This window comes from Alligator sinensis, unplaced genomic scaffold, assembly GCF_000455745.1.
Source record: "Alligator sinensis unplaced genomic scaffold, ASM45574v1 scaffold550_1, whole genome shotgun sequence".
NCBI classification, from domain to species: Eukaryota; Metazoa; Chordata; order Crocodylia; family Alligatoridae; genus Alligator; species Alligator sinensis.
The window spans coordinates 48,284-68,975 of record NW_005841980.1 but is presented as its reverse complement, the minus strand read 5'-3'; the positions used below and the strand labels follow the sequence as shown (position 1 = coordinate 68,975).

The 20,692-nt window shown below is 48.9% G+C and overlaps 1 protein-coding gene across 1 annotated transcript in view; it reads left to right on the top strand.

Annotated features, from left to right (window-relative positions):
• Positions 1-15,577, top strand: part of ITK (IL2 inducible T cell kinase) — a 38,484-nt gene extending 22,907 nt beyond the window's left edge. Inside the window, exons 5-17 of the mRNA XM_006021167.3 lie at positions 71-111; positions 879-1,030; positions 1,360-1,425; positions 2,579-2,633; positions 4,341-4,420; positions 5,862-5,998; positions 8,135-8,209; positions 8,762-8,933; positions 9,624-9,840; positions 10,664-10,728; positions 10,821-10,939; positions 14,112-14,269; positions 14,888-15,577. Of these exons, the coding sequence (XP_006021229.1) occupies positions 71-111; positions 879-1,030; positions 1,360-1,425; positions 2,579-2,633; positions 4,341-4,420; positions 5,862-5,998; positions 8,135-8,209; positions 8,762-8,933; positions 9,624-9,840; positions 10,664-10,728; positions 10,821-10,939; positions 14,112-14,269; positions 14,888-14,959 (1,409 nt within the window). The 3' untranslated portion in view covers positions 14,960-15,577. The remainder of the gene's footprint in view (positions 1-70; positions 112-878; positions 1,031-1,359; positions 1,426-2,578; positions 2,634-4,340; positions 4,421-5,861; positions 5,999-8,134; positions 8,210-8,761; positions 8,934-9,623; positions 9,841-10,663; positions 10,729-10,820; positions 10,940-14,111; positions 14,270-14,887) is intronic.
• The last annotated feature ends 5,115 nt before the right edge of the window (positions 15,578-20,692 follow it).

Here is a 20,692-nt window from a genome sequence, read left to right as displayed (position 1 = left end):
AGCCGTGTCTCCCTGCACGTCTAGATTGGTTCACTTCTGTTTCAATTTCATTTTCTTGATTTCATTTCAGCTTCCAAGAAGCCTCTCCCTCCTACCCCTGAAGACAACCGGGTGAGTGCAGCGCGGCAGGTCACGCCTGAGCATCCAGTGAGGTTGCACTGGTGAAAACATCCCTTTTAAGACTCTCCAGTGGATGATGGGGTTCCCTGAGATATGCATGCCTTTGATCCTTTGGGGAGTCTTCTCTTGCTCTCTCACATGTTTTCTTAAGCCGCACATAAGCGGCACCTCTTGGGCTCATCAGCTTTGTCATACAGCAATGGGCTCAAGCTGCAACAAGGGACGCTGAGGTTGGATATTAGGAAAAACTTTCTCCCGAGGAGGGTGGTGAAGCACTGGAGCAGGTTACCCAGAGAGGTGGTGCAGTCTCCATCCTTGGAGGTGTTGAAGCCCCAGGTAGACAAAGCCTTGGCTGGGATGATGTAGTTGGGGCTGGTCCTGCTTGGAGCAGGGGTTGGACTAGAGACTCCTGAACTCCTTCCCAACCCTCATTTTCTGTAATTCTTTTATTTGAAGGCCTGTTGCTCTGCTAAGTCCCCACCTCACTGGGGCACTTCAAACATAGTTTTCAAGACACGGGTGAGCAAGCACAGGCCCACTGTTAACTAGTCCTTATGCTTCTCCCGTAGACTGAAGTTACTGTTATTCAGAAAGGTTGCAAAACCCCTGTTCCCAGCATCCTCCACCGACATCTCCCATCATTTTCCAGTGTAGTTCTCCTACACCTTTCACTTCACAGTTGCCTGCGAACCATCTCATTAGAGGTTAGCAGCTAATTGCTCTGTGTCTGATCAGGTTATGGGTTTTCTTTTGTGCAGAGGTTATTGCTAGACCCCAAGGAAGCTTTAATGATGGCCATCTATGACTACATGGCCCAAAATCCCCGGGAGCTGACGTTACAGCGCAACGAAGAGTACTACATCATTGACAACTCGGAGGAGCGCTGGTGGATGGTTCAGGATAAGAATGGGTAGGTCCTTTTTCCACAGCCCTTCCAGCGATTTGCTTCCTCTTCCCAGTCCAAATGGTGCTAAGTAAATCACGACCAAGACTCAGATGCTGCTTCTCTCCCTCGCTTCGAGTCGCATCTTGGGCAACCGTTGTCCCATTGCCATCACCCACACGAATAACAGAGTAGGATACCCACCAGCACGTATTAAGATTAATTTTTTCTGGCTACCCCATTATAACAGCTGCGACAGCAACAGGCTTTCAGACAGCAGAGTCACATATCTGACACACAACGGACAGCAATAGGGGCAGTTTCCCTGTGCTAACACCCCCTTCTCCTTTTAACAGGCATGAAGGCTATGTACCAAGCAGTTACCTGGTAGAAAAATCACCAGACAACCTTCAGATATATGAGTAAGTTGCTTCAATTTACTTCTTTGGTCTTTTTGAGTTTCAGCACAGGAGCTGTGACAGGACACTGGGGTGACTTTGTGTAGTCATGTGCATTGTGGGCAGTTGTGTTGTAGAGCCACTGTGTTTTGCGCATAGCGTAGGACGATGCTAGGTAGCAAGCAACTGGAATCAAACTTCCCTGAAGTCGTGCCACAAAAGACGAGGCAGCACATTGTGGCCATGCCATTATTCCTGGGCACTTTGTACTTCCGATGATGTGACCATTATGGCTCGAGTCTACAAGTCCTACTACTCATAAACCAGGGTCAAACACAGACGTTCTTGTCCTTGGAAATATTTTTGTCCAGCTGAAGTTGGGATATTTCAACCTTAATACTGAAGGAGAGGTGAGAGGGAGGATGGGAATAGGCCATGAAAGATCTTGGAAGTGAAGATAAGTCTAGTGTAGACAGACCATCAATTTGTCATGGCCAATGGGGGTCCTCCCGGGTAAAGCTTTGTCTTAAAAACCTCCAAGGATGGAGAGTCCACCACCTCTGTGGGTAACCTGCTCCAGTGCTTCATGAGAAAATTTCTCCTAATATCTAACTTAAAACTTCCCTTGCTGCAACTGGAAACCATTACTCCAACTAGGGTTGCCAACTCTGCTGGGACGTTTCATCACACACCATAATGACATGAATGACTAATCTACTGTACGGTGCCTAGACTTTACAGGCAATGCACACAACTAATACATTTTAAATACCCGCTGGATTACTGTATAAATCAGAGTCAACATTTAATATTTATTTTAAAGAATGCCCTATCATTTCTCTCCCGGCTGACTCTCAGCAGTCTCCTGGAAATGTATATCCACCTCCACGAGACTCCAGAGCAATCCTGGAGGGTTGGCACGCCTGGCTCCAACATGAGACTAGGCTGTTTTCAGTCTGCCGTTGTTTTTTCACACCAGCCAGAATGAATATTGCCCGTGCCATCACGTGTTTTCTTTACTATTACATTCAAGTTACTCTCTGGCTTTTTAAAGAGCTTTGTTTTGCGAGCAAAACATAGCGATCTGTAATTATGATCAGTCCAAAACTGCTGGAGCAGGGTTTAGCTGCAACCATAATAAGCGGGGGTGCTGACTATGCTGTTCTGGTGTTTTCAGATGGTACAATAAGAACATCAACAGAAACCAAGCAGAAGCGCTGCTGAGGCAGGAGGTAACATGGTGTGACTTTTTATTGACTCGGGGCGGGGTGGAAAGAGGGTTTTTCGATGGTTTTGCTGTAACCGGTTGCGGATGAGGGTGGACGCTGGGGAATGCATCTGGTTAATGGATTGGGTTTTCACCCCGGCGGCTGGCTCCACCAGTGGAAAAGAGCTTGTGGGGCTGGTTCTCACCTTTACAAAATCTGTATCGGTGGATAACACCCATCGCTTTGCTGGTTTGGCAGCGATGCTTTATGTGGTGCCCTGGATTAAAGCCTGCATCGAGGTGCTTTGGCAGAGCTCTGCTAGGAAGGATGCCACGGGTCCTGCCGCCTCCGCTGCCCCGAGCCCGCAGGCTTGTTGCTGGAGCGAGCCCCTTCCCACGAAGCCCCATTGCTTTTTTGTTTTTAATTGTCTTCCCTCCGCTGAAGATGTCAATACTGTGCTGGAAAAGAAGCCCCCCTAAAACTGAAATATTGTGGCAGCAAAGCCAACCCCTCGTCCGGGTTTTGCAGCTTCAGCCGTTAGGATTTTCCTCTGGAAATTGCAAGGAAGTAGGAAAAAAAAAAACCCCCAAATCCTCTTTCGCTGGCATTTTCCAAAGAAACCAAGCCCTTTTTTCTCACCAGCTTTAATAGCAGCAAAGCGACTGGGTCTGACTGAGGTGCTGCTTCTTAGAGCAGGGGCACGTCTATGGGAATAAAGCCACTTTTTAAAAAGGAAAGAAATGTCCTCTAAACTCCCACAGGATGCATCCACAGACTTCTGAGTGAGGTGGTTTCTCCTCTCGGTCCCTTCTCTGTGACCGTGCTGATGCTGCCGTTGTTGCTACCAAGCCTATTTGACCCCACCAGCATCTTCAGAAGATGTGGCTAGGTCTGCGAGCGATCCTTGGCCAGCGTTTCCTGTCATGTACAGCAAGAAGGGGCAAGAACGACGTTCAAAGTAACCCAAGGTCATGCTCTGTGTCTCAGGGCGGCTTGACCAAAAGGACTCTCACTTTGCATATATACTTCAGTAGCATCCATAGGCATCCACAGTCAGGACCAGAGATATACGTGGTAAAGACACAGCCCCCTTGCTGGAGTGTTTATTGCCCAGGGCCGTGACCCAGAGGTGGAGAGCAGGGGAAGGTGAAGGAGTTAAATATTTTTACGTTGTTAAAATCAACAGAGAATAAATAGAAATGAAAAACCTCATCGCCGCAGACAAAAGAGGGAACAAAACCACCACCCGGTTTGGGCCGCTTCTGGAGACAAAGCAAGGCAAGCTGCAACTAGAGGGAATCACCTTGGTATCGATGAAGGAACAAGAGATCAATACTGAAATAAAATGGAGCAGGGTTTGCTCTATATTATGCCTGATCACTTCAGGGTAATTTCATGTGTTTTAGCACTCAGATGAATAGGAAAAAAAAACCCTAAAGGAAACCAGTAGAACAAAATTTATTAATTAAGAGGCCAGAGGACCCATCCGATCCTACCAGTCCGCCCGGGGTATATTTGGAAATGGCAGCAGACTGACAGCCAGAAGGATATTCTGGAGCAAATGTTTAAAGAGGTGTCAGTGGTATCCAGTAGTCACAACTAATTGGGTGCTTGCCCGTCCTCTTCCTACACCATTGTGTCCCCATGACAAAGCTCAGGGCACCAGAGCCATGCCGCCAGCCTGTTTCACCTCCCGTCGCCTATATAACCTCCCCTTTGCTCCTCTTCCAGGGTAAGGAAGGTGCCTTCATGGTGGTAGATTCAAGGCAGCCCGGCATGTACACGGTCTCCATTTTCACCAAAGCATTAAGGTAAGACTGAGCTTGGTGGTGTCTGCATTGATTGACAGACTGCACCGAGTAACTCACGGCGGGTTTCAGCCTCTGTTGTTGCTTTGTGTTGTAAAGGGAGGAGGGAAGGTGAATGGCAATGCTTGTGAAAACAAAGCATGAGTAATACCTGCACTGCTATTGATGGCTGAAAGTGGTATGGAAACTGCTCTGTGCAAAGCAGGATACATGGAGGTACTAGATTTAATGCACATTAACTTTCACGCACATTAATGCATTTCGACTAGATTTAATGTGCATTCACATTCATGCACATTCATGTGTTTGGACTAGATTTAATGCGTATTAACTTTCATGCACATTAATGCATTTGGGTTAGATTTAATGTGCATTCACATTCATGCACATTCATGCGTTTGGACTAGATTTAATGCGCATTAACTTTCATGCCCATTAATGCGTTTGGGCTAGATTTAATGTGCATTAACCTTCATGCACATTAATGTGTTTGGACCAGATTTAATGCGTATTAGCTTTCATGCCCATTAATGCATTTGGACTAGATTTAATGCGTATTAACTTTCACACGCATGAATGCGTTAATGTATGTGTAGATGTGCCCACAGTAGATAAAACCCAGTAGGTACATGACCTAGCAAGCACTTATGCATGTAATTGTCCCTCTGCCCTTGATAAAACTACATGTATGAAGAAAATTGCTCACATTTGTAAGCCTTTTCAGACTGAAGGCTTGTGAACGGATCAGAGAGAAGACACGACTAGAAACCAGTGAAAAGGTTTCGATAACCAGGCAGCACAATTTCAGAAGGAAGAGACAGAGATACCTAGTGGTGTTTGCTGCCCGTTCTCGGTGAGGGTTCACGGGCACCTTGCCCTCTCTAGAGATGATGCTACCTCGGAAATGAGAGGGTGGGAAGGACCAGTCACAGGGCTTTGGCTATGAAGTGACTGCAGGTCACCCCCATGTTCCTGCCACACTGAGGAGTCTAAAACTAGCCTTGCCTGGGAGTTGGATCCAGAGGCAACGTTCCTCCGTGCCTTGTCATTTGTGAACTAACTCCCAATTTCCTTTCTATTTCACCTTTTAAATCTGGCCTCTTCCTCCTGCTCTCAGACTGCAGATCTCCCTGCTCAGAGGAGTAAGAGGCCATAACACTTAACAATAGCAAATCCTTCTCTTCCAAGCTGCTAGATTTTGATGCTGATGTTTAAACAACACACGGCATGTCCCGTGCCTGGCAGAGGGAAAACTCAAATTGGCCCATGCTATTCCATGGAGCTTTTTCACTTCCATGTGCCGTCAAACATTGCGGAAACCCAGTGAGGGACCAGTTAGGAAAATCCCCAAGCAACCTGAGGCTGCCCTCTCCTCTTCCCTTCCACTGATTCCTGGGTTTTTGCTAGAGTCTGTTTTTCCTAAAGAAAGACTCTTCTTTTTCAGCAATGAAAACAGTCCCGTGATAAAGCATTATCACATCTACGAGACAAGCGATGTCCCCAAGCGGTATTACTTGGCAGAGGGGCACATGTTCAACTCTATCCCTAAACTTATCAACTACCATCAGCACAACGCGGGAGGTGAGTGGAGAAGGCCATGCCAGGACGTGGGCTGTTTTCTGGACTTTGTCTGGAAGCGGGGAAGGCTTTCAAGAACACTTGCCCTTAAAAAACCCCCATGAAGTGGGGATGCCTTTTTTCCCCAGCTCTCCTGGCTGTTTAGCTGGAAACCACAGATCTCATGGCACCCTTCGGTGATAGCAAAGTCATAATTGCAGAGCAGCCCCCACCACGAGCTCTTGATGCTGGTGTCCGAGGTCTTGTGTCATCTACCGGAGATTTCTTAATGGCACAGACACCCCGCGGTACCTATATCTCCCCCTTTACTTTGCATCAGTGCCTCTACCACTTTCTGGGGGGGGACATACCCCCTTTCCTCATTTGTTTTACTGCTGCACTTCATTCATGTCATAATAATGGGTAATACTTAAGATTCAAATGAAACTTTGACTCTTGCGGGGGGCGGGGGGGTCTGCAAAAAAAATTAAACTGGTTCATTGGAAGGAGCAATCCAATTGGAGACCCCCCCCAAGTTATTATTTTCAAAGCTTACAGGCAGGCTCTCATCTCAGGGTGATCATTAATAATTTAATAATCATTAAAAAATCCAGCACTGTATGTTGCTACCACCACGCTATCCCCTCTCACACTGCCTGCATAACAATGTAGAGCTGTTTTTCTTTTTCTCCCTTTTCCATTTCCCCTTTCCATTTTTTCTCTCTCTGAAGTCCCCTCTAGAAGCCCCCCCCGGTGCCCTCATTTGACAAAACGATGCTTTATTAAGCGCACGGCACCATTTGTGCGTGAGAGCTGCCCTTTCAGGATGTGCTGTGACATGCTTTTGCAGCAGGTGTTAAACATGAGATAAGGAGGACTTGTCATTTTTGTCGCTCCTGTGTGGTGACTGAGCAGAAACGAAGTTAACGGCTGACGTCATTCGGTATCCACTTCCTCTGAGCCGGCAGGAAGTCACCACCCTGGGCCCGAGCAGGATGTCACCATGTGGGCTTAGTTATCAGGGCAATGCACCGATGCCGCCCCGTGGTCCTTTGCACTGAGTCTCTCAAGTGGGGCAGCACGTAGGATCAGGAATCGCGGGGTTAGGAATGAAGCCCAGCGGGGTCACTCTGCCTGATCACTCATCATAGGTACCTCGTTTCCTACTAACGTCTTACAAAAACTCCTGTCTCACCTAACTACGGTGAAGTCCACTGGATACTTCTTGAGGCTCTTGTTTTCATGGATGCTCTTGTTAATTAGATAATTTCCCTGTGTCCTCAGCGATGGAGAAAATCCCAAACCTTCCAAATTCTGCCATAGCAGAACATCATATGCACGTTCAAGGATTCAACCAATGTTGCCAAAGATACAATAACTAATCATACAGTCATAAAAGATAAGGGTTGAAGGGAGCTCAGAAGGTCACATCTAGTCCAACCCCTGCTCCAAGCAGGACCAGCCCCAACTACATCATCCCAGCCAAGGCTTTTTCAAGCTGGGCCTTAAATACCTCCAAGGATGGAGAGTCCACCAGCTCTCTGGGTAACCTGTTCCAGTGCTTCACCACTCTCCTAGTGAGACAGTTTTTCCTAATATCCAACCTCAACTTCCCTTGCTGCAGCGTGAGCCCATTGCTCCTTGTCCTGTCATCTGCCCCTACTGAGACCAGCCCAGCTCCATCCTCTTTGCAGCCCCCCTGCGGGGAGGTGACGGCTGCTGTTCAATCCCCCTCGGTCTTCTCTTCTGCAGACTCAATCAGCCCAGTTCCCTCAGCCTCTCCTCACCAGTCCTGTCCCCCAGCCCACAACCATTGTCATTGCCCTCCACTGGTCTCTCTCCAACGTGTCCACATCCTTTCTGCAGTGGGGGGCGCACAGCTGGACACAGGACACCAGATGTGGCCTCCCCAGTGCTGAATAGAGGGGAAGGATCACTGCCCTCCGTCTGCTGGCAACGCTCCTGCCAATGCAGCCCGGGATGCCGCCAGACATCCACTCCAATCTTATTGCAATGATAGCTGTCACGCGGGCCACTGGACATGTACTTTCATTGGCTTATTTCCCTGGCTCCAAAAAACAGATGCTGTGACAGCGGTCTGCCACTACCATTTTTGCATCACTGACTATAACTTTGACCCCCCTTTTCCCCGCAATCCAGGTCTTGTCACTCGCCTGAGGTATCCGGTTTGTTCCTGGAGAGAAAAGGCCCCTGTCACTGCAGGTTTGAGCTATGGTACGTGCTTATTCATTCACTGACTCCTGAGACAGCTTGTTCATCCCTCAGTAAGGAGCTTCGCTCTGTGGGCCTGAATCTCCAGACAAAAACAAGTCAATATTGAGTTTTGAAGTGAACACTACACGAGGCCTTTCGTGCTCCCAAGGTGCCAGTGGTGCTGATGTTGCTGAGAGTCGATGGCTGCATGTAGACTTTCTATTGCTGTTCACTGTTTCCGATATAGTGGATGATAGTGATGTTAATGGCCATGGCTTTTGTAACCCCTAAAGGCTCCAGCCAAGGTCAGAGGTCCACCATACTAGGGTCTGAGCAAGACACAGTCGCTGCCCTGCAGATTTTACACTCTAATTACACTCTAATTAATGCAGAGAGACATATGCTTGTATAAGCAACAACTTACTTCAGCTTAGTCGACTTGTCCAAGATCACACAAAAGGTTGGAGACAGAGACGTGACTCGGTGCTGGATCTAAATCCAAGCTCTCATCTCAGCCGCAAGACCTGCCTAGGTACAGATCTTTACTTCTCTTTCTTGTCTTCCTATCCACAGGAAAATGGGTCATAAATCCTTATGAGCTCACATTCATTCAGGAGATCGGCAGCGGCCAGTTTGGGGTGGTCCATCTGGGCTACTGGATTGGGAAGACTAAAGTAGCCATCAAGACCATTCGTGAAGGAGCAATGTCGGAAGAGGACTTCATCGAGGAGGCACAGGTCACCATGTACGTAGGCTGGTATATTCTGGTGTGTTCCCACTCTGGCTGAGAAAAAAAATAAAAGCACCCAGGGTTCACCTTGATGGGCAGGAAATCTTTATGGCAGTTGTTAAATAAACCATGCTTCACATGCTGGCTTGCTGGTTAGAAAAATATATATAAAGTTGTCAGCTCAGGCAGTTCCTGGAGATGGGCATTCAAATGCTAATATGAATTTCAGTACCTCCAAAGCTCTTCCAGCTCCTTGCTTTTCTATAATATTTTTGTAAAGGGGGAAAAGAAGCTTTTAGCAAGGCTTTTCACTGGGTTTGGCTCCTTCCTGGATGGTGGCATAGACAAACCCTCGACACCTTTGTGCTGCCCTGTTTAACATACCAAATCTTGGAGATACCGTGATCCAGGGCCTGAGTTTGATCCCCGTTACAGCGGCATGACTCAAAAATAGCTCCACTTTGCTGCATCAGTTGCAGCAAACTAGCATGAGGTTGGATCCAACTCATAAACTTCCCCTTCTGTGCTTTCCTGCTTGGCTCTCGTCCCCAGCAAGAGATGCCAAAGGCCAGCAGAGGAGGGAGGCAGTGGTGCCGACAAAGGCTGCAATTGTGTATTGTCCGGGCCATGTTTGCGTGACACTTTCTCCAAGGACAGCAAAGGATAATGTTGGTCTCCGCTCCTCTGCCCCCACCTCTCCTGCAGGAAACTGTCTCATCCCAAGCTGGTGCAGCTGTTCGGGGTGTGCATGGAGCAGGCCCCCATGTGCCTGGTGTTCGAGTTCATGGAGCACGGCAGTCTGTCCATTTACCTCCGGACCCAGCGAGGCAGCTTCTCCAAGGAGACTCTCCTGGGCATGTGCCAAGACGTGTGTGAAGGGATGGCTTATCTGGAGGAGAACCATGTCATTCACAGGGACCTGGTATGTCTACAAAGCCTCTTGTTCTCTGGGCCAGCCAGGGCTTGCTCAGTCCTCAGGCTTCCCCTTTCCCACACATCTAATGAAAGAGCAGCTGCTGCCGGACAACACCCTCCCATCACGGCTGGCGCCGATGACTGTGAGGCCATTCATGCCTCAGAGCCGTGAAGATGCCAGAGGTGCCCTCCAGCCTACGCTGGCTGTGCGCACACTCACACGTCTGCAATCATCCCTGACACTGCCCCATGGTGCCCACAGCCAAATGCAGCTTCCTGCTGCGGAAAATCACTTAGTTTTCACAGAGTTGTGTGCTGCTGTTGCACGTTCCAGCAGCGATGAGGATTTTCATCATAGGAAATTCAGCTTGGAAGGGACCTCAGGAGTCACATCCAGTCCAACCCCCTGCTCCACGCAGGACCAGCCCCAACTACATCCTCCCAGCTAAGGCTTTGTCCAGCTGGACCTTAAAAATCAATGGTGGCAGAATGACCCTGATTGCTGCTGATTTCAGACGACTGGATTATTCTTGGTCTGTGGGTGCACTCTAGGCTTTTTCTGTATCCTTCATGGATGGGAAAAGGCAAGGAATGAGCAGCTTACAGGTCACACTTCCCCCATGGATGTGCTCAACAAGAAGACAAACACGGGGAAATCAAAGCAATGGGGCAGGGTGGGGTTTCCATATTCTGGCCCCTCTCAACGTGCTTTCACCCCCTCCTGTGCAGCTCTCCCGAATATCGTCTGCCTACAAGAAGAGCGGCAGATGTGTGAGCAGGCCCAGGTCATTACTGTTAATTGTCTTCCTTCTTCTCTCCCTCCCTCGCAGGCAGCTCGAAATTGCTTGGTAGGAGAATCCCAAGTGGTCAAAGTGTCAGATTTTGGGATGTCAAGGTGAGGCTGCTCAGGGGACACACGTGTCGCATGGCATGGGAGTCCCAAATGGCCTGCGGCACTGAGCATGTCCCCTTGCTTGCCTTCTCCAGGTACGTCCTCGATGACCAGTACACCAGCTCTACCGGCACCAAATTCCCTGTCAAGTGGTCCGCCCCAGAAGTCTTCTCCTACTCCAACTACAGCACCAAGTCGGACGTGTGGTCGTTTGGTAAGACCCTCCTCTCAGGATGGGGGAAATGCAGGATGCTTCAGCTCAGATAAAACCCTCCTGGGCTCAGTCCCGTGGCATATTGCTCATGGGTTTTGCTTGGAGAAAAGCTTGCAGAGAGGCAACTTAATCCTCAGAGCCGTAGGAAAGTACCAGCAAACTCCACCGGCGTGGTGAGATGCAGTGGACACAGCACCTGTGATTGCTGCAGCAAGGCCTCGTGCAGCTTTGCAGCCACGTCTCTACCTCGGGAGGCATGGACGGCAGCATCCAAGAACGGGGCAGCAATGCCTGACCAGGGTCCCTGAGGGGAGGAAGGCAAGAAGCTGAGGCAGCTCCAGTATTGCCATTCAGAGCTCACTGCCCCATTGCTAACTCCACTGATTTGGGGTGCCTCTAAAACATCATATAACAGAGGTCGTCCCCTGGCCTGGTGCTCTTTCCTATGAAAGTGTTTGATGGACATCCAGCCAGCCGGGTTGTTGCAGCACGGCTGAATGAATCAGTGCAATGTGCTGCGCGTGGCCTGCCGTCAGTGGGCTGACTCACAGCACCAAGTGCTGGGCCTGAGACTAGCTTGTCATATCAGTTTAATTTGTCCTGATAGGTACTTTGAAGCCTGTTAGCTTAGGCACCTGGATTAGGGATGTATTGCAACTCCAAAGACAGTTGGTACCTGTATTTCTCAGACTCCTCTGAAAAGCCAAGGTTGAGATTCTCCATCCAGTGCTGTGAGCGCCCTGTCAGCACGCAGCAAATACACAGAAAAGAAGAACAATTGATACTGGAATTGGCCACAGTGCCCTACAGCATCCTGGCCATAGTGTAGTGGCAACATGCAAAGAAATGGGCTCTGAAGGAAAAGTGTAGCTATATTTAGTCTGCAGAAGAGAAGACCGAGGGGGATTGAATAGCAGCCTTCACCTCCCTGCAGGGGGGCTGCAAAGAGGATGGAGCTGGGCTGGTCTCAGTGGGGGCAGATGGCAGGACAAGGAGCAATGGGCTCAAACTGCAGCAAGGGAAGTTGAGGTTGGATATTCGGAAAAATCTCTCTCATTAAGAGGGTGGTAAAGCGCTGGAACAGGCTCCCCAGAGAGGGGGTGCAGTCTCCATCCTTGGAGGTGTTTAAGACCCAGGTAGACAAAGCCTTGGCTGGGATGATGTAGTTGGGGCTGGTCCTGCTTGGAGCAAGGAGTTGGACGCGATGTGACCTCCTGAGGTCCCTTCAACCCTCACTTTCCATGAGTCTATGATTTCTACTTCACAGCTGAGAAATTAGTATGACATCATTTTCCATCTAATATTATCTGTTTCATGGCTGGATTTTATCCACAAAACTGTACATCACCTTTCATTATCTGCACCATCTTGTACAGCCCAGTCGAGTAGTGTTGACTTAGTCTTGTTTCAGGACAGAACGAGGTGTTTTATGGGGCTTGTTTGCATTGCTCAGCTCTCCTCTGTGAAATCTGCAGACGACGGCATTGTGAATCCGTCTGACTTATTATCCCTGCCTACAGTGGGGTTTGCAGAAGAGGATTCCTCTGTACTGTCATGGCATCATGGCTCTGGGATTCTTTCTGCTCTGCTGTGCTGCGGCCCATTTGTCTGCTCTGCTGGGATTGAAATCATCCTGCTGTGACCAGGCTGAGAAAAAACTGGATGTGGGAACTGGCTTCCCAGCCCTAGGAATCTGCACGTCATGGGAGTTGAAATACTTAGTTTATTCTGCAATAAAGCCAATGTTACAGGCCAGGACCAGCATCCCAGATGTTTTAGAATGGTTTAAATACCAATGACCTTCTGCCTGGTTAAGAACTGGCAGCTGGGAACAAAACTTTGTTTAGCAGAATTTAATGTGTAGTGACATGCATTTGTTTCAGGGCCCATCGCCATCCCTCCCTCAAATAACTTTCTTGGCAGGATAAGGAGAAACTCGCACATGTATTGCCAAAATAACCGTATCAGGTGACTAAATCAATCAAAGCTACCAGCAACCAAACCACATTTTACATTGTGTTTGCTCTCGGATCTGGTAGCCAGCTGCTGCAGATGTTGTAGTCAGATGTCAGTGCTTTTCTCTCTTCTGCGCTGCTGCAGCCCTGGACTTGCTTATTCTTGTGTCTTTCTCCAGGTATGACAAGACAGTGCGTTTCCAGGGATCATTTCTGCTGTTCAGCCAGTCCAAAGCTGCACCGAATATATGCTGCACCTTTAATACAGCAATAACGCTTCTCCATTCTTCCCAGTCTTTTGCAATATTTGTACAATCAGTCCGGTTTATGCCCATCCACTCTTTGATGTTGGTGGTTCAACTTGTCCGAGGTCTTCCTCTTCTTCATCCATGCACAGCACCCTGCAGGATGGTGTTGGCAATGCCTTCTTGTTACATGTCCAAACCAATGAATATTTCTTCTTATGATTTCAAGTAAGGGGTCATATTTGCTGACTTTTGTGTCTGATTGCATCTTCCGCAGATTCAGTTGTTCTGTGTGCAGTGCAGGGCATGTGTAGAAGTCTTTTGAAGGACTGTGTTTCAAAGGTCTCGATTCACTTTTCCAGTACCTTCGTGAGCGTCCAGGTCTCATAGCCATAGAGAATTGTTGAAATGACAACAGCATGTATTAGGTCGACTTTCGTCGTCATTGTGATGTTGCTGCTAGTCCAGATTTTCTTCAGCTTTGCTAGTTGTCCAATGGCTATTCTTGTTTTCACTTCTTTTTCTGATGTTGTGATACTTTGAATACTTGGAGCAACTCGGTTGCTCCAAGTATTCGAAGTGTGTTACTTTTTCTAGCTTCTCATTACCAATGTTGACTGATGCATCTGCTGTTCCAGTGATCTTTAATACTCTGGACAGGAATCCCAGCAAATTAGTGTGGTGCTTATGAGGAGGCAAAATATGTACGGTGATCCCTTCAAAAGTCCACTGCTGTTTCTCATGACTTCACTGCAGTTCAACACAAGCTGCTGGTAGACGGTTCCCATAGCAGGGACTAATAATAGGGTGGCTAACCAGCCCGGACCACATCAAATCTTATGTCTTTGGAGGGAGTGAGGAATGCAAAGAAAACATAGAGGATCTGGGGGTTGGGGAGAGGAAGCCAGACACTTGCTATGAGGGAATTCATGGCTGCTATTAATTGCTCCTCCTGCTTCCCCTTGGTTTCAGGAGTGCTCATGTGGGAGGTCTTCAGCGAAGGCAAAATCCCTTACGAGAACCGGAGCAATGCGGAGGTGGTGGAGGAAATCAATGCTGGGTTCCGGCTATACAAGCCCAAGCTGGCTTCCAAGGTCATTTATGAGCTGATGAATTGCTGCTGGAGGATGGTGAGTGCTGCTGTGAGCATACCTTAGTTTGTACCGGAAGGTCAATATTCTCCCTTTATCCTTGGTCTTCCCCAGGAAGAGAGCTGTGCTGCTAGCCTGAGTTCACTCTTACCAGGTAGCACCCAAGGGACCAGGCGGGCTGCAATTTTCACATGGGTCAGGGGGTTGAGTTAAGACTTAAGTCTCCCCTATAGCTTTTAATATGACTTGCAAACCCATGAGGAGTCTCCCAATGGCCTCATCTTGCCTGGGATTTTTGCTTGCTTTTGACTATTTTGCAGTAGGCACTTGCCATTTCTCCCAGCAAAGCTGCATCCCAAAGGAGCTGATCCCAGTGCAGAGAGAGGATGTCACACCCGGTGGTTTCTGAGAAAGTCGGCCGTTTGGGGGTCAAACCTGTGGTCAGCAGAAAAGAGATGCTAGCACTGGCTTCCTACAACGGCTTTGCTCCCACTTTTGCTTTCTTTTTTCCCCTGTGAGAGCTGATTTCATTTTCATGAGGCCTCCCTTAACATTTTTGCTAGCTGACCAGTCATGAGGTTTCAAGTCTTCTCCCTCTTATCCCTGCCGTGCTTTGCAAGACAGAGTTTAATGCTGTTTCTTTCTTTCCCATTGCAGAGCAAAGAAGACCGGCCCCGCTTCTCCACCCTGCTCTACCAGCTGAGTGAAATCTCTGAACTCGACCTGTGATCAGCGCACTGGCCCATTGAATGGGGCTGACAAGAAACCTGAGAGAGCAGACTACAAAGTTTTCCCTTCATAAAGCATTAGCACAAGCCCTCCCACCAGAAGCACTGATGACAGACAGGGGGAGGCAGGCATCTGTACTTCTAGCCAAGCCAGGCATCTTCAAGAGCTCAGGGTTGCGAAGACAAATGCAATTGCTTGGGTTGGGGAGCATATGCTTACGGATCTCACAAACAGGCCCAGCTACATAGCAGAGATCCTATAGAGACAGCTTATCTGCTCAGTTTTTCACAAAGACAGCAACTACGGGTGCATGTTCTCAGACAAGGTATCTGGCTACAACCCTGGAAACTCTCTAATGGAAGGAAACCTTTCGCTAGCCCTGTCAAGTCTCTCTGCATTGAGAAGCATTCAGGTTCTTCCATATTCACCATAAGTCACAGCCAGTCTGGAGCTTCGTCTTCTCGCAAGGCAGAAATGGATGATCTGAAATGAGACCTATATGAAGGGACAGGAGTCCTGGCTAGGTGTAGCTATTAAGACTGTTTTGCCTTCTCTTACAATAATTTCCTCTGAAGTGTAGCAAGAAACCCTTTTATCTCCCCAACACCTCTAATGTGAAGCTCCTCCATATGGCAAAAGCCCCTCTTTTAGTATTTGCCCCCTTTTGGAGATGTTTTCTCTTTTCTACCTTTTCTTCCTTCCTCCCTCTGTCTTTTATTATATTATTATTATTTTTATATAGGGTGCACTTGTAGTGAAAATAGAGCTTGTAGAAGCTTTTACAAATGTACTTTAAGTTTAAAAGTAAGTTGTACCATGTAACAATGTTAGCAAGAGCAGGAATCTCTGTATGGAGCAGGTCCCTGAATGAATCATGGTTGACTGTGTAACACAGTAGCTAGTCTGGATAAGCATGTTAATGAGCAGCAATTAACACCTACAAAATCAGAGACCAAGGAGAAGAAAGAATCAATAAAGAGCCAGGAATTCCTGGAAACTTCATTGTTAAAGGTACGGAAGCTCCTGTTTGAACTAATCAACGCTGGAAACAGACCCTTGGGGCTGAAATACCCCTGATCAACCACTTCCAGAGCTCTATTCATCACGACAGTGAATCAATCAAAATTCATCAACGGACTCCCGAGACTGCACGTACGTGCGGATGTGACCCCTGGGGCTGACAGCTGCCATCCAGCAGCTACCAAGAGGGGCGTCCCTTGAGGTCAACGAACCCTGGATTGGGTAAACCTGAGAATTGGGGAGTCACCGAAGTCTGCCAGAGAGGGATAAAAGGCAGCGAAGAATGACCCCCAATGGTGCCCTCTTCTACCTGACCAGCACCCCGCCTGTTGGGCCAGAAAGACCAGCCGGCGACCCCCTTCTGCAGCACTATCGCACTGAAAGAAGCCTCAACTGGCCATCGACGGCGGACTCCAGCGCTTGGGGATAGGTATATCTTGACACCAGCGCTTAGTGTTCAGAGCTAGCTACTGTGAGTGTGTGTGCGTGCGTGAATGTGTGTGTTTGAGGGGATCAGCACCAAGGTTTATGGTCTGATTTGTGCATCTGTCCAATAAACTAGAATTTTATAATGATCCTGTGAGTTGGTGCTTTGTAGCCAACATTATCTGGTGGAGAACACGGGCAAAATTCTGAGATCATTGAGGGATTGTGGTGATTGGGGATTGGTAATTGTGGAGACAGTGTCTCCTGATAAAGCCCACGTCCACAGAGGAGTGGGCATTGGGTTATAGCCACCCAAGAGGGCGGGCTTTGGTTATACACCCGATCTGCAGGACAGGGCAGGGCAGGACTCAGAATTTAGTAACAGACAGACCCCACGTCCGACCTGCGGGACAGGGGAGGGCCACATCCATGAGGGAGGGGGATTTGGTGAGCAAGTTCCTGTGAAGATTTGGGAGCGTGTGGGCTTGAGGAAATGGACTCTTGGGAATTGTTGAATTTTGTTGTCATTGTTTGGAAATAGTCTGTGGGGAGCGGGAGGGCTCGGACTTGGTTGTTTGTTCTGTTTTGTTGTTTGGGGGTAAGGCTTCAAGTATGGTGAGGAAAATGTCCCTGTTTAGGAAAAGGGCCCCTAAAGTGGGAGACCAAGAGGCTAGGTGGGTACGGAGGGAGGAAATTTCCCCCCTGCATAAGGAGATTCTGCAGGGTGGAGCCAGCCCATGGAGGGAGGATGTGTGCACCCCAGGCTTCTCCATAGGGGACATGGAGGACCAATTTGAAAAATTCTGTCTTGATGAGAGACCCTCGGCTCAGAGGCAACGCAGTGCCTTCGTCTGGCTACTGTGGCATGCTGTAAAAACAGCGGTTGAGGGTAAAGCTCAGCGAGCTTCTGAAATTGAGGAAAAGGAGGGGCAAATCCAAATTCTCATAGATAAATATGTCCAATTGGAAACCAGTAATCAGGCTCTAAAGGGGTTGTCCCAGAATCTGGAACATGAGAATGAGCAATTGAGAAAGACAGATCCAGACAATGCCCAACAATTGGAATCATTGGACCAAGAAAAGGCAAGCCAAGAAGGCTTGCAAAAATTGGTAAAGACAATGTCTAAAGACCAAGCTGAGACAGGAGCCAAAGTAAACTATGGCCCCTGTCTAAATACCATTAGCCACTTGAAAAAGGAGCTCCAGGAGCGCAGCCTGCAAGCAGCAGCTGTCATCCGGGGACATCAAGCCTGGGATCCAGACATTCCCTTCAATCCGGGAGAGATTTGGGGTGGGGAGATGTGGGAAGACCCAGAGGACACAGGGGATCCCTCCTCTAAAGACCCTAAGTCTGAACAGGAGAGCACCCTGGTACCTGCGGTGAGCGCAATCACGCGGACCTCAGTTACTCCGGATGCACGAGGCAACCCTAGGGAGACCACACAAGTGACTGTTCCCCTTAGTGGAGCTGATCTAGCCACCCTGGGTAAGACCCTGGGACCTGCTAACATTAGGAATTTGGGGCAGTGGTTGCAGAAATCCCTGAATGTAGTGGAGTGTGAAACCCTGAGTACCCGTGAATGGCACTGCCTATGAAGGGCTTGTGCCACCCCGGAGGTTCAGGCAGCAATGAGCCCTGAGAGTGGCTTTGGGGTAGACACTATTCCCCGGAGTGTAATGGATTTGGGAATTTATCTAGGGAGGAAAACGTTTAAGGGACAATTTAGGGCAAATCATCAGACCCCTGGGGAGCCCGTGAGGGACTATGTAATCCGATGTGTCATGTTGGGGCTGCTGTCAGGGTCAGTGCTGCCCTTCAACAGGGCAGGCAACCAGACACATGATATAAGAGATACAGATAACCCCCCGGGGTTTTGGAAGGAGGTGCAGGAGGGCATGCACCAGTCTATAATTGGGCTAATGGGGCCACTCTGAGAAGCCCAGACTTATACGCTGGGGGAAGTCCTAGCCTGGGCTCAGGATGCAGAGTGATTAGTTGGACGACAAGGGGGGTGATTGCAGCCACCCAGTTCAAAGAAAAGCCCAATGACACACTGAGTTATGTGGTTACTTAGTCCAATGAGAGCACGTACCCCAAATCTGACTGGAGGGGTGGGGGTCCAAATCAACGCAGCCTGCACTGGGTTAACTCAAGAGTAACAAGGGAAAGAGGGGGACAGTGGGATTTGGGCAGCAGTGTAATGGGATTCAGACAGCATTTAATGCAGCACGGGGAACCCAAAGAAAAGTGGAATGGGAAGCCTCTGGCCGAGCTGCTTGTCAGGATGGCAGAGCTGAGCGCGGCAGGAGCAGCACCTTCCCCGTCTAAAAGAATTGCAGCCTCAGCACCGGTCCCTGAAGAGCACTGACGGGAACACCGTGGCGGGACCCATAAGCAAAGCCAAGGCTCATGGGAAAAGTTGGGGATCCAGGAGGGGGACCTAGAGTACCCATTACGGTGGGAACCCGAGGGCATACCTGTGCACTCCTGGATACCAGAGCTGCACTAAATGTATTTGGGAGAAAATGTGACCTGAACCAGTTTGAAACCAATGGAATCATACTCCGGTCCTTCGCGGGGCAGGACGCAGCCGGGGTTGCGTGTAAGGGGGTAACTGCATGTGTCCACTTCCCAGAGGGACCCCAAGAGATCGATATAGATGGAGTTCAACAAGAGGGCTCCACTCAACAGCTGATTCTGGGAGCCCCCTCGTTCAACCGGGAAGACTAGATCCTGGATCTGGCCAGTGGGGTTGTGTGGCAGATAGGGGGGCCCTTGCCACCGGGGTATCCAGCACAAGCTGCTGAAGTGCGAGCCATAAGGGAGCTCCTTGAACAGCATAACCCACCTGAAGGGAAACTGGATCTACACCGATTCAAACTTCTGTGCTAATGCTCTGCTACGTTGGGTATACAACTGGAACAAAGCTAATTGGCATACCGCTGATGGCAAGGAAATTGTTCAAAAGACTGACTGGCAGGCAATTTGGGAATGGATTCAAAGATATCCATCCTCACTATGCATTCGACATGTGAAGGGTCATCACAAGGCTGACACCTTAGAAGCCAAAATGAACCAATTAGCAGAAGCTGCAGCAAAGAAAGGGGCACGGGAGGATATCTCAGCAATACAAACCTGGTCCTTGAGCCACCAAAATTGGAAAATTCAGGAGAAGTATGCTGTTCATCAGGGAACTGGGGAGGTTAGATGGGTGCCACCCTCGGATTGCAGAGGGGAAATTATTAGTGCCTGTCATGGTCTCAAAGCCACTGCAGCCAGGGTGCAGGAGATTGCTTACTGGCCAGGGATATCTAAAGATGTCAAGGAGTGAGTGCAGAAGTGCTTACGCTGTGCAGGGGAGGATGCGAAACCAAAAGGCACGGGGCAACTGCGGGATTCGGGCCCATGGCAACGAATCCAAATGGATTACATTGAAAAGCTTCCCTGCACAGCCAGGGGAAACCCGTATCTGCTGGTGATCATAGATTCCTTCAGTGGATGGGTCGAGGCATTCCCCATGCACATGCACACTGCTGAAGCCACAGCAAAAAAGCTGTGGACAGCAGGTTTGGGGCCCCTAAAATGATTGACTCAGACCGAGGTCTTCATTTCACCGGAGCTGTTGTCAAACAGCTGCCGCAAGCCTTAGGCATCAGGCAGAAGTGGCACATCCCTCACCACCCTCAAGCATCTGGGCAGGTAGAGCGGATGAATAGGACAATTAAGAAGTCATTAAGGAAGGTGGTAAATCAAACAGGTACAGATTGGGATCTTAAACTTCCTTTGATCTTAGCTGCTTTCCGGAGCAGGAACTGCTTGGGAACTGCTTGGGAACCAGCCTCCAGCCCTACCAGATCCTATTTGGCAAATGGATGGCTCTAATACCCTCCCATACCCAGACAGCCTGGACAACCTACAGAAATTATTGAAAGGGTAAAAGAGCTCCCATATCATTTGAGCCAGCAGGAGCTGCAGATTAATGAGGCTATTCAGCAAGCTCGGCTGCGGATGGACAAGCAGCTCGAAGAGCTTCCCAGGCTATGGGAAATTGGATAGTTGGTCATGTATCTTAGACTCACCCCAAAGGCACATGTCCTAGAGTCCACATGGGTCAGACCCTTCACTATCATTAATCCATTGAGCCCAACTGTGGTCCAAATTGATAAAGGAGAATCTGGGAAATGGGTGCATGTGTCACAACTGATACTGTTCAAAGGGGCAGAATAAACCTAACCCTGAATCGAGCCTTGTCCTAATAGGATACTTCCCTTCGTCATGAGAAGAGC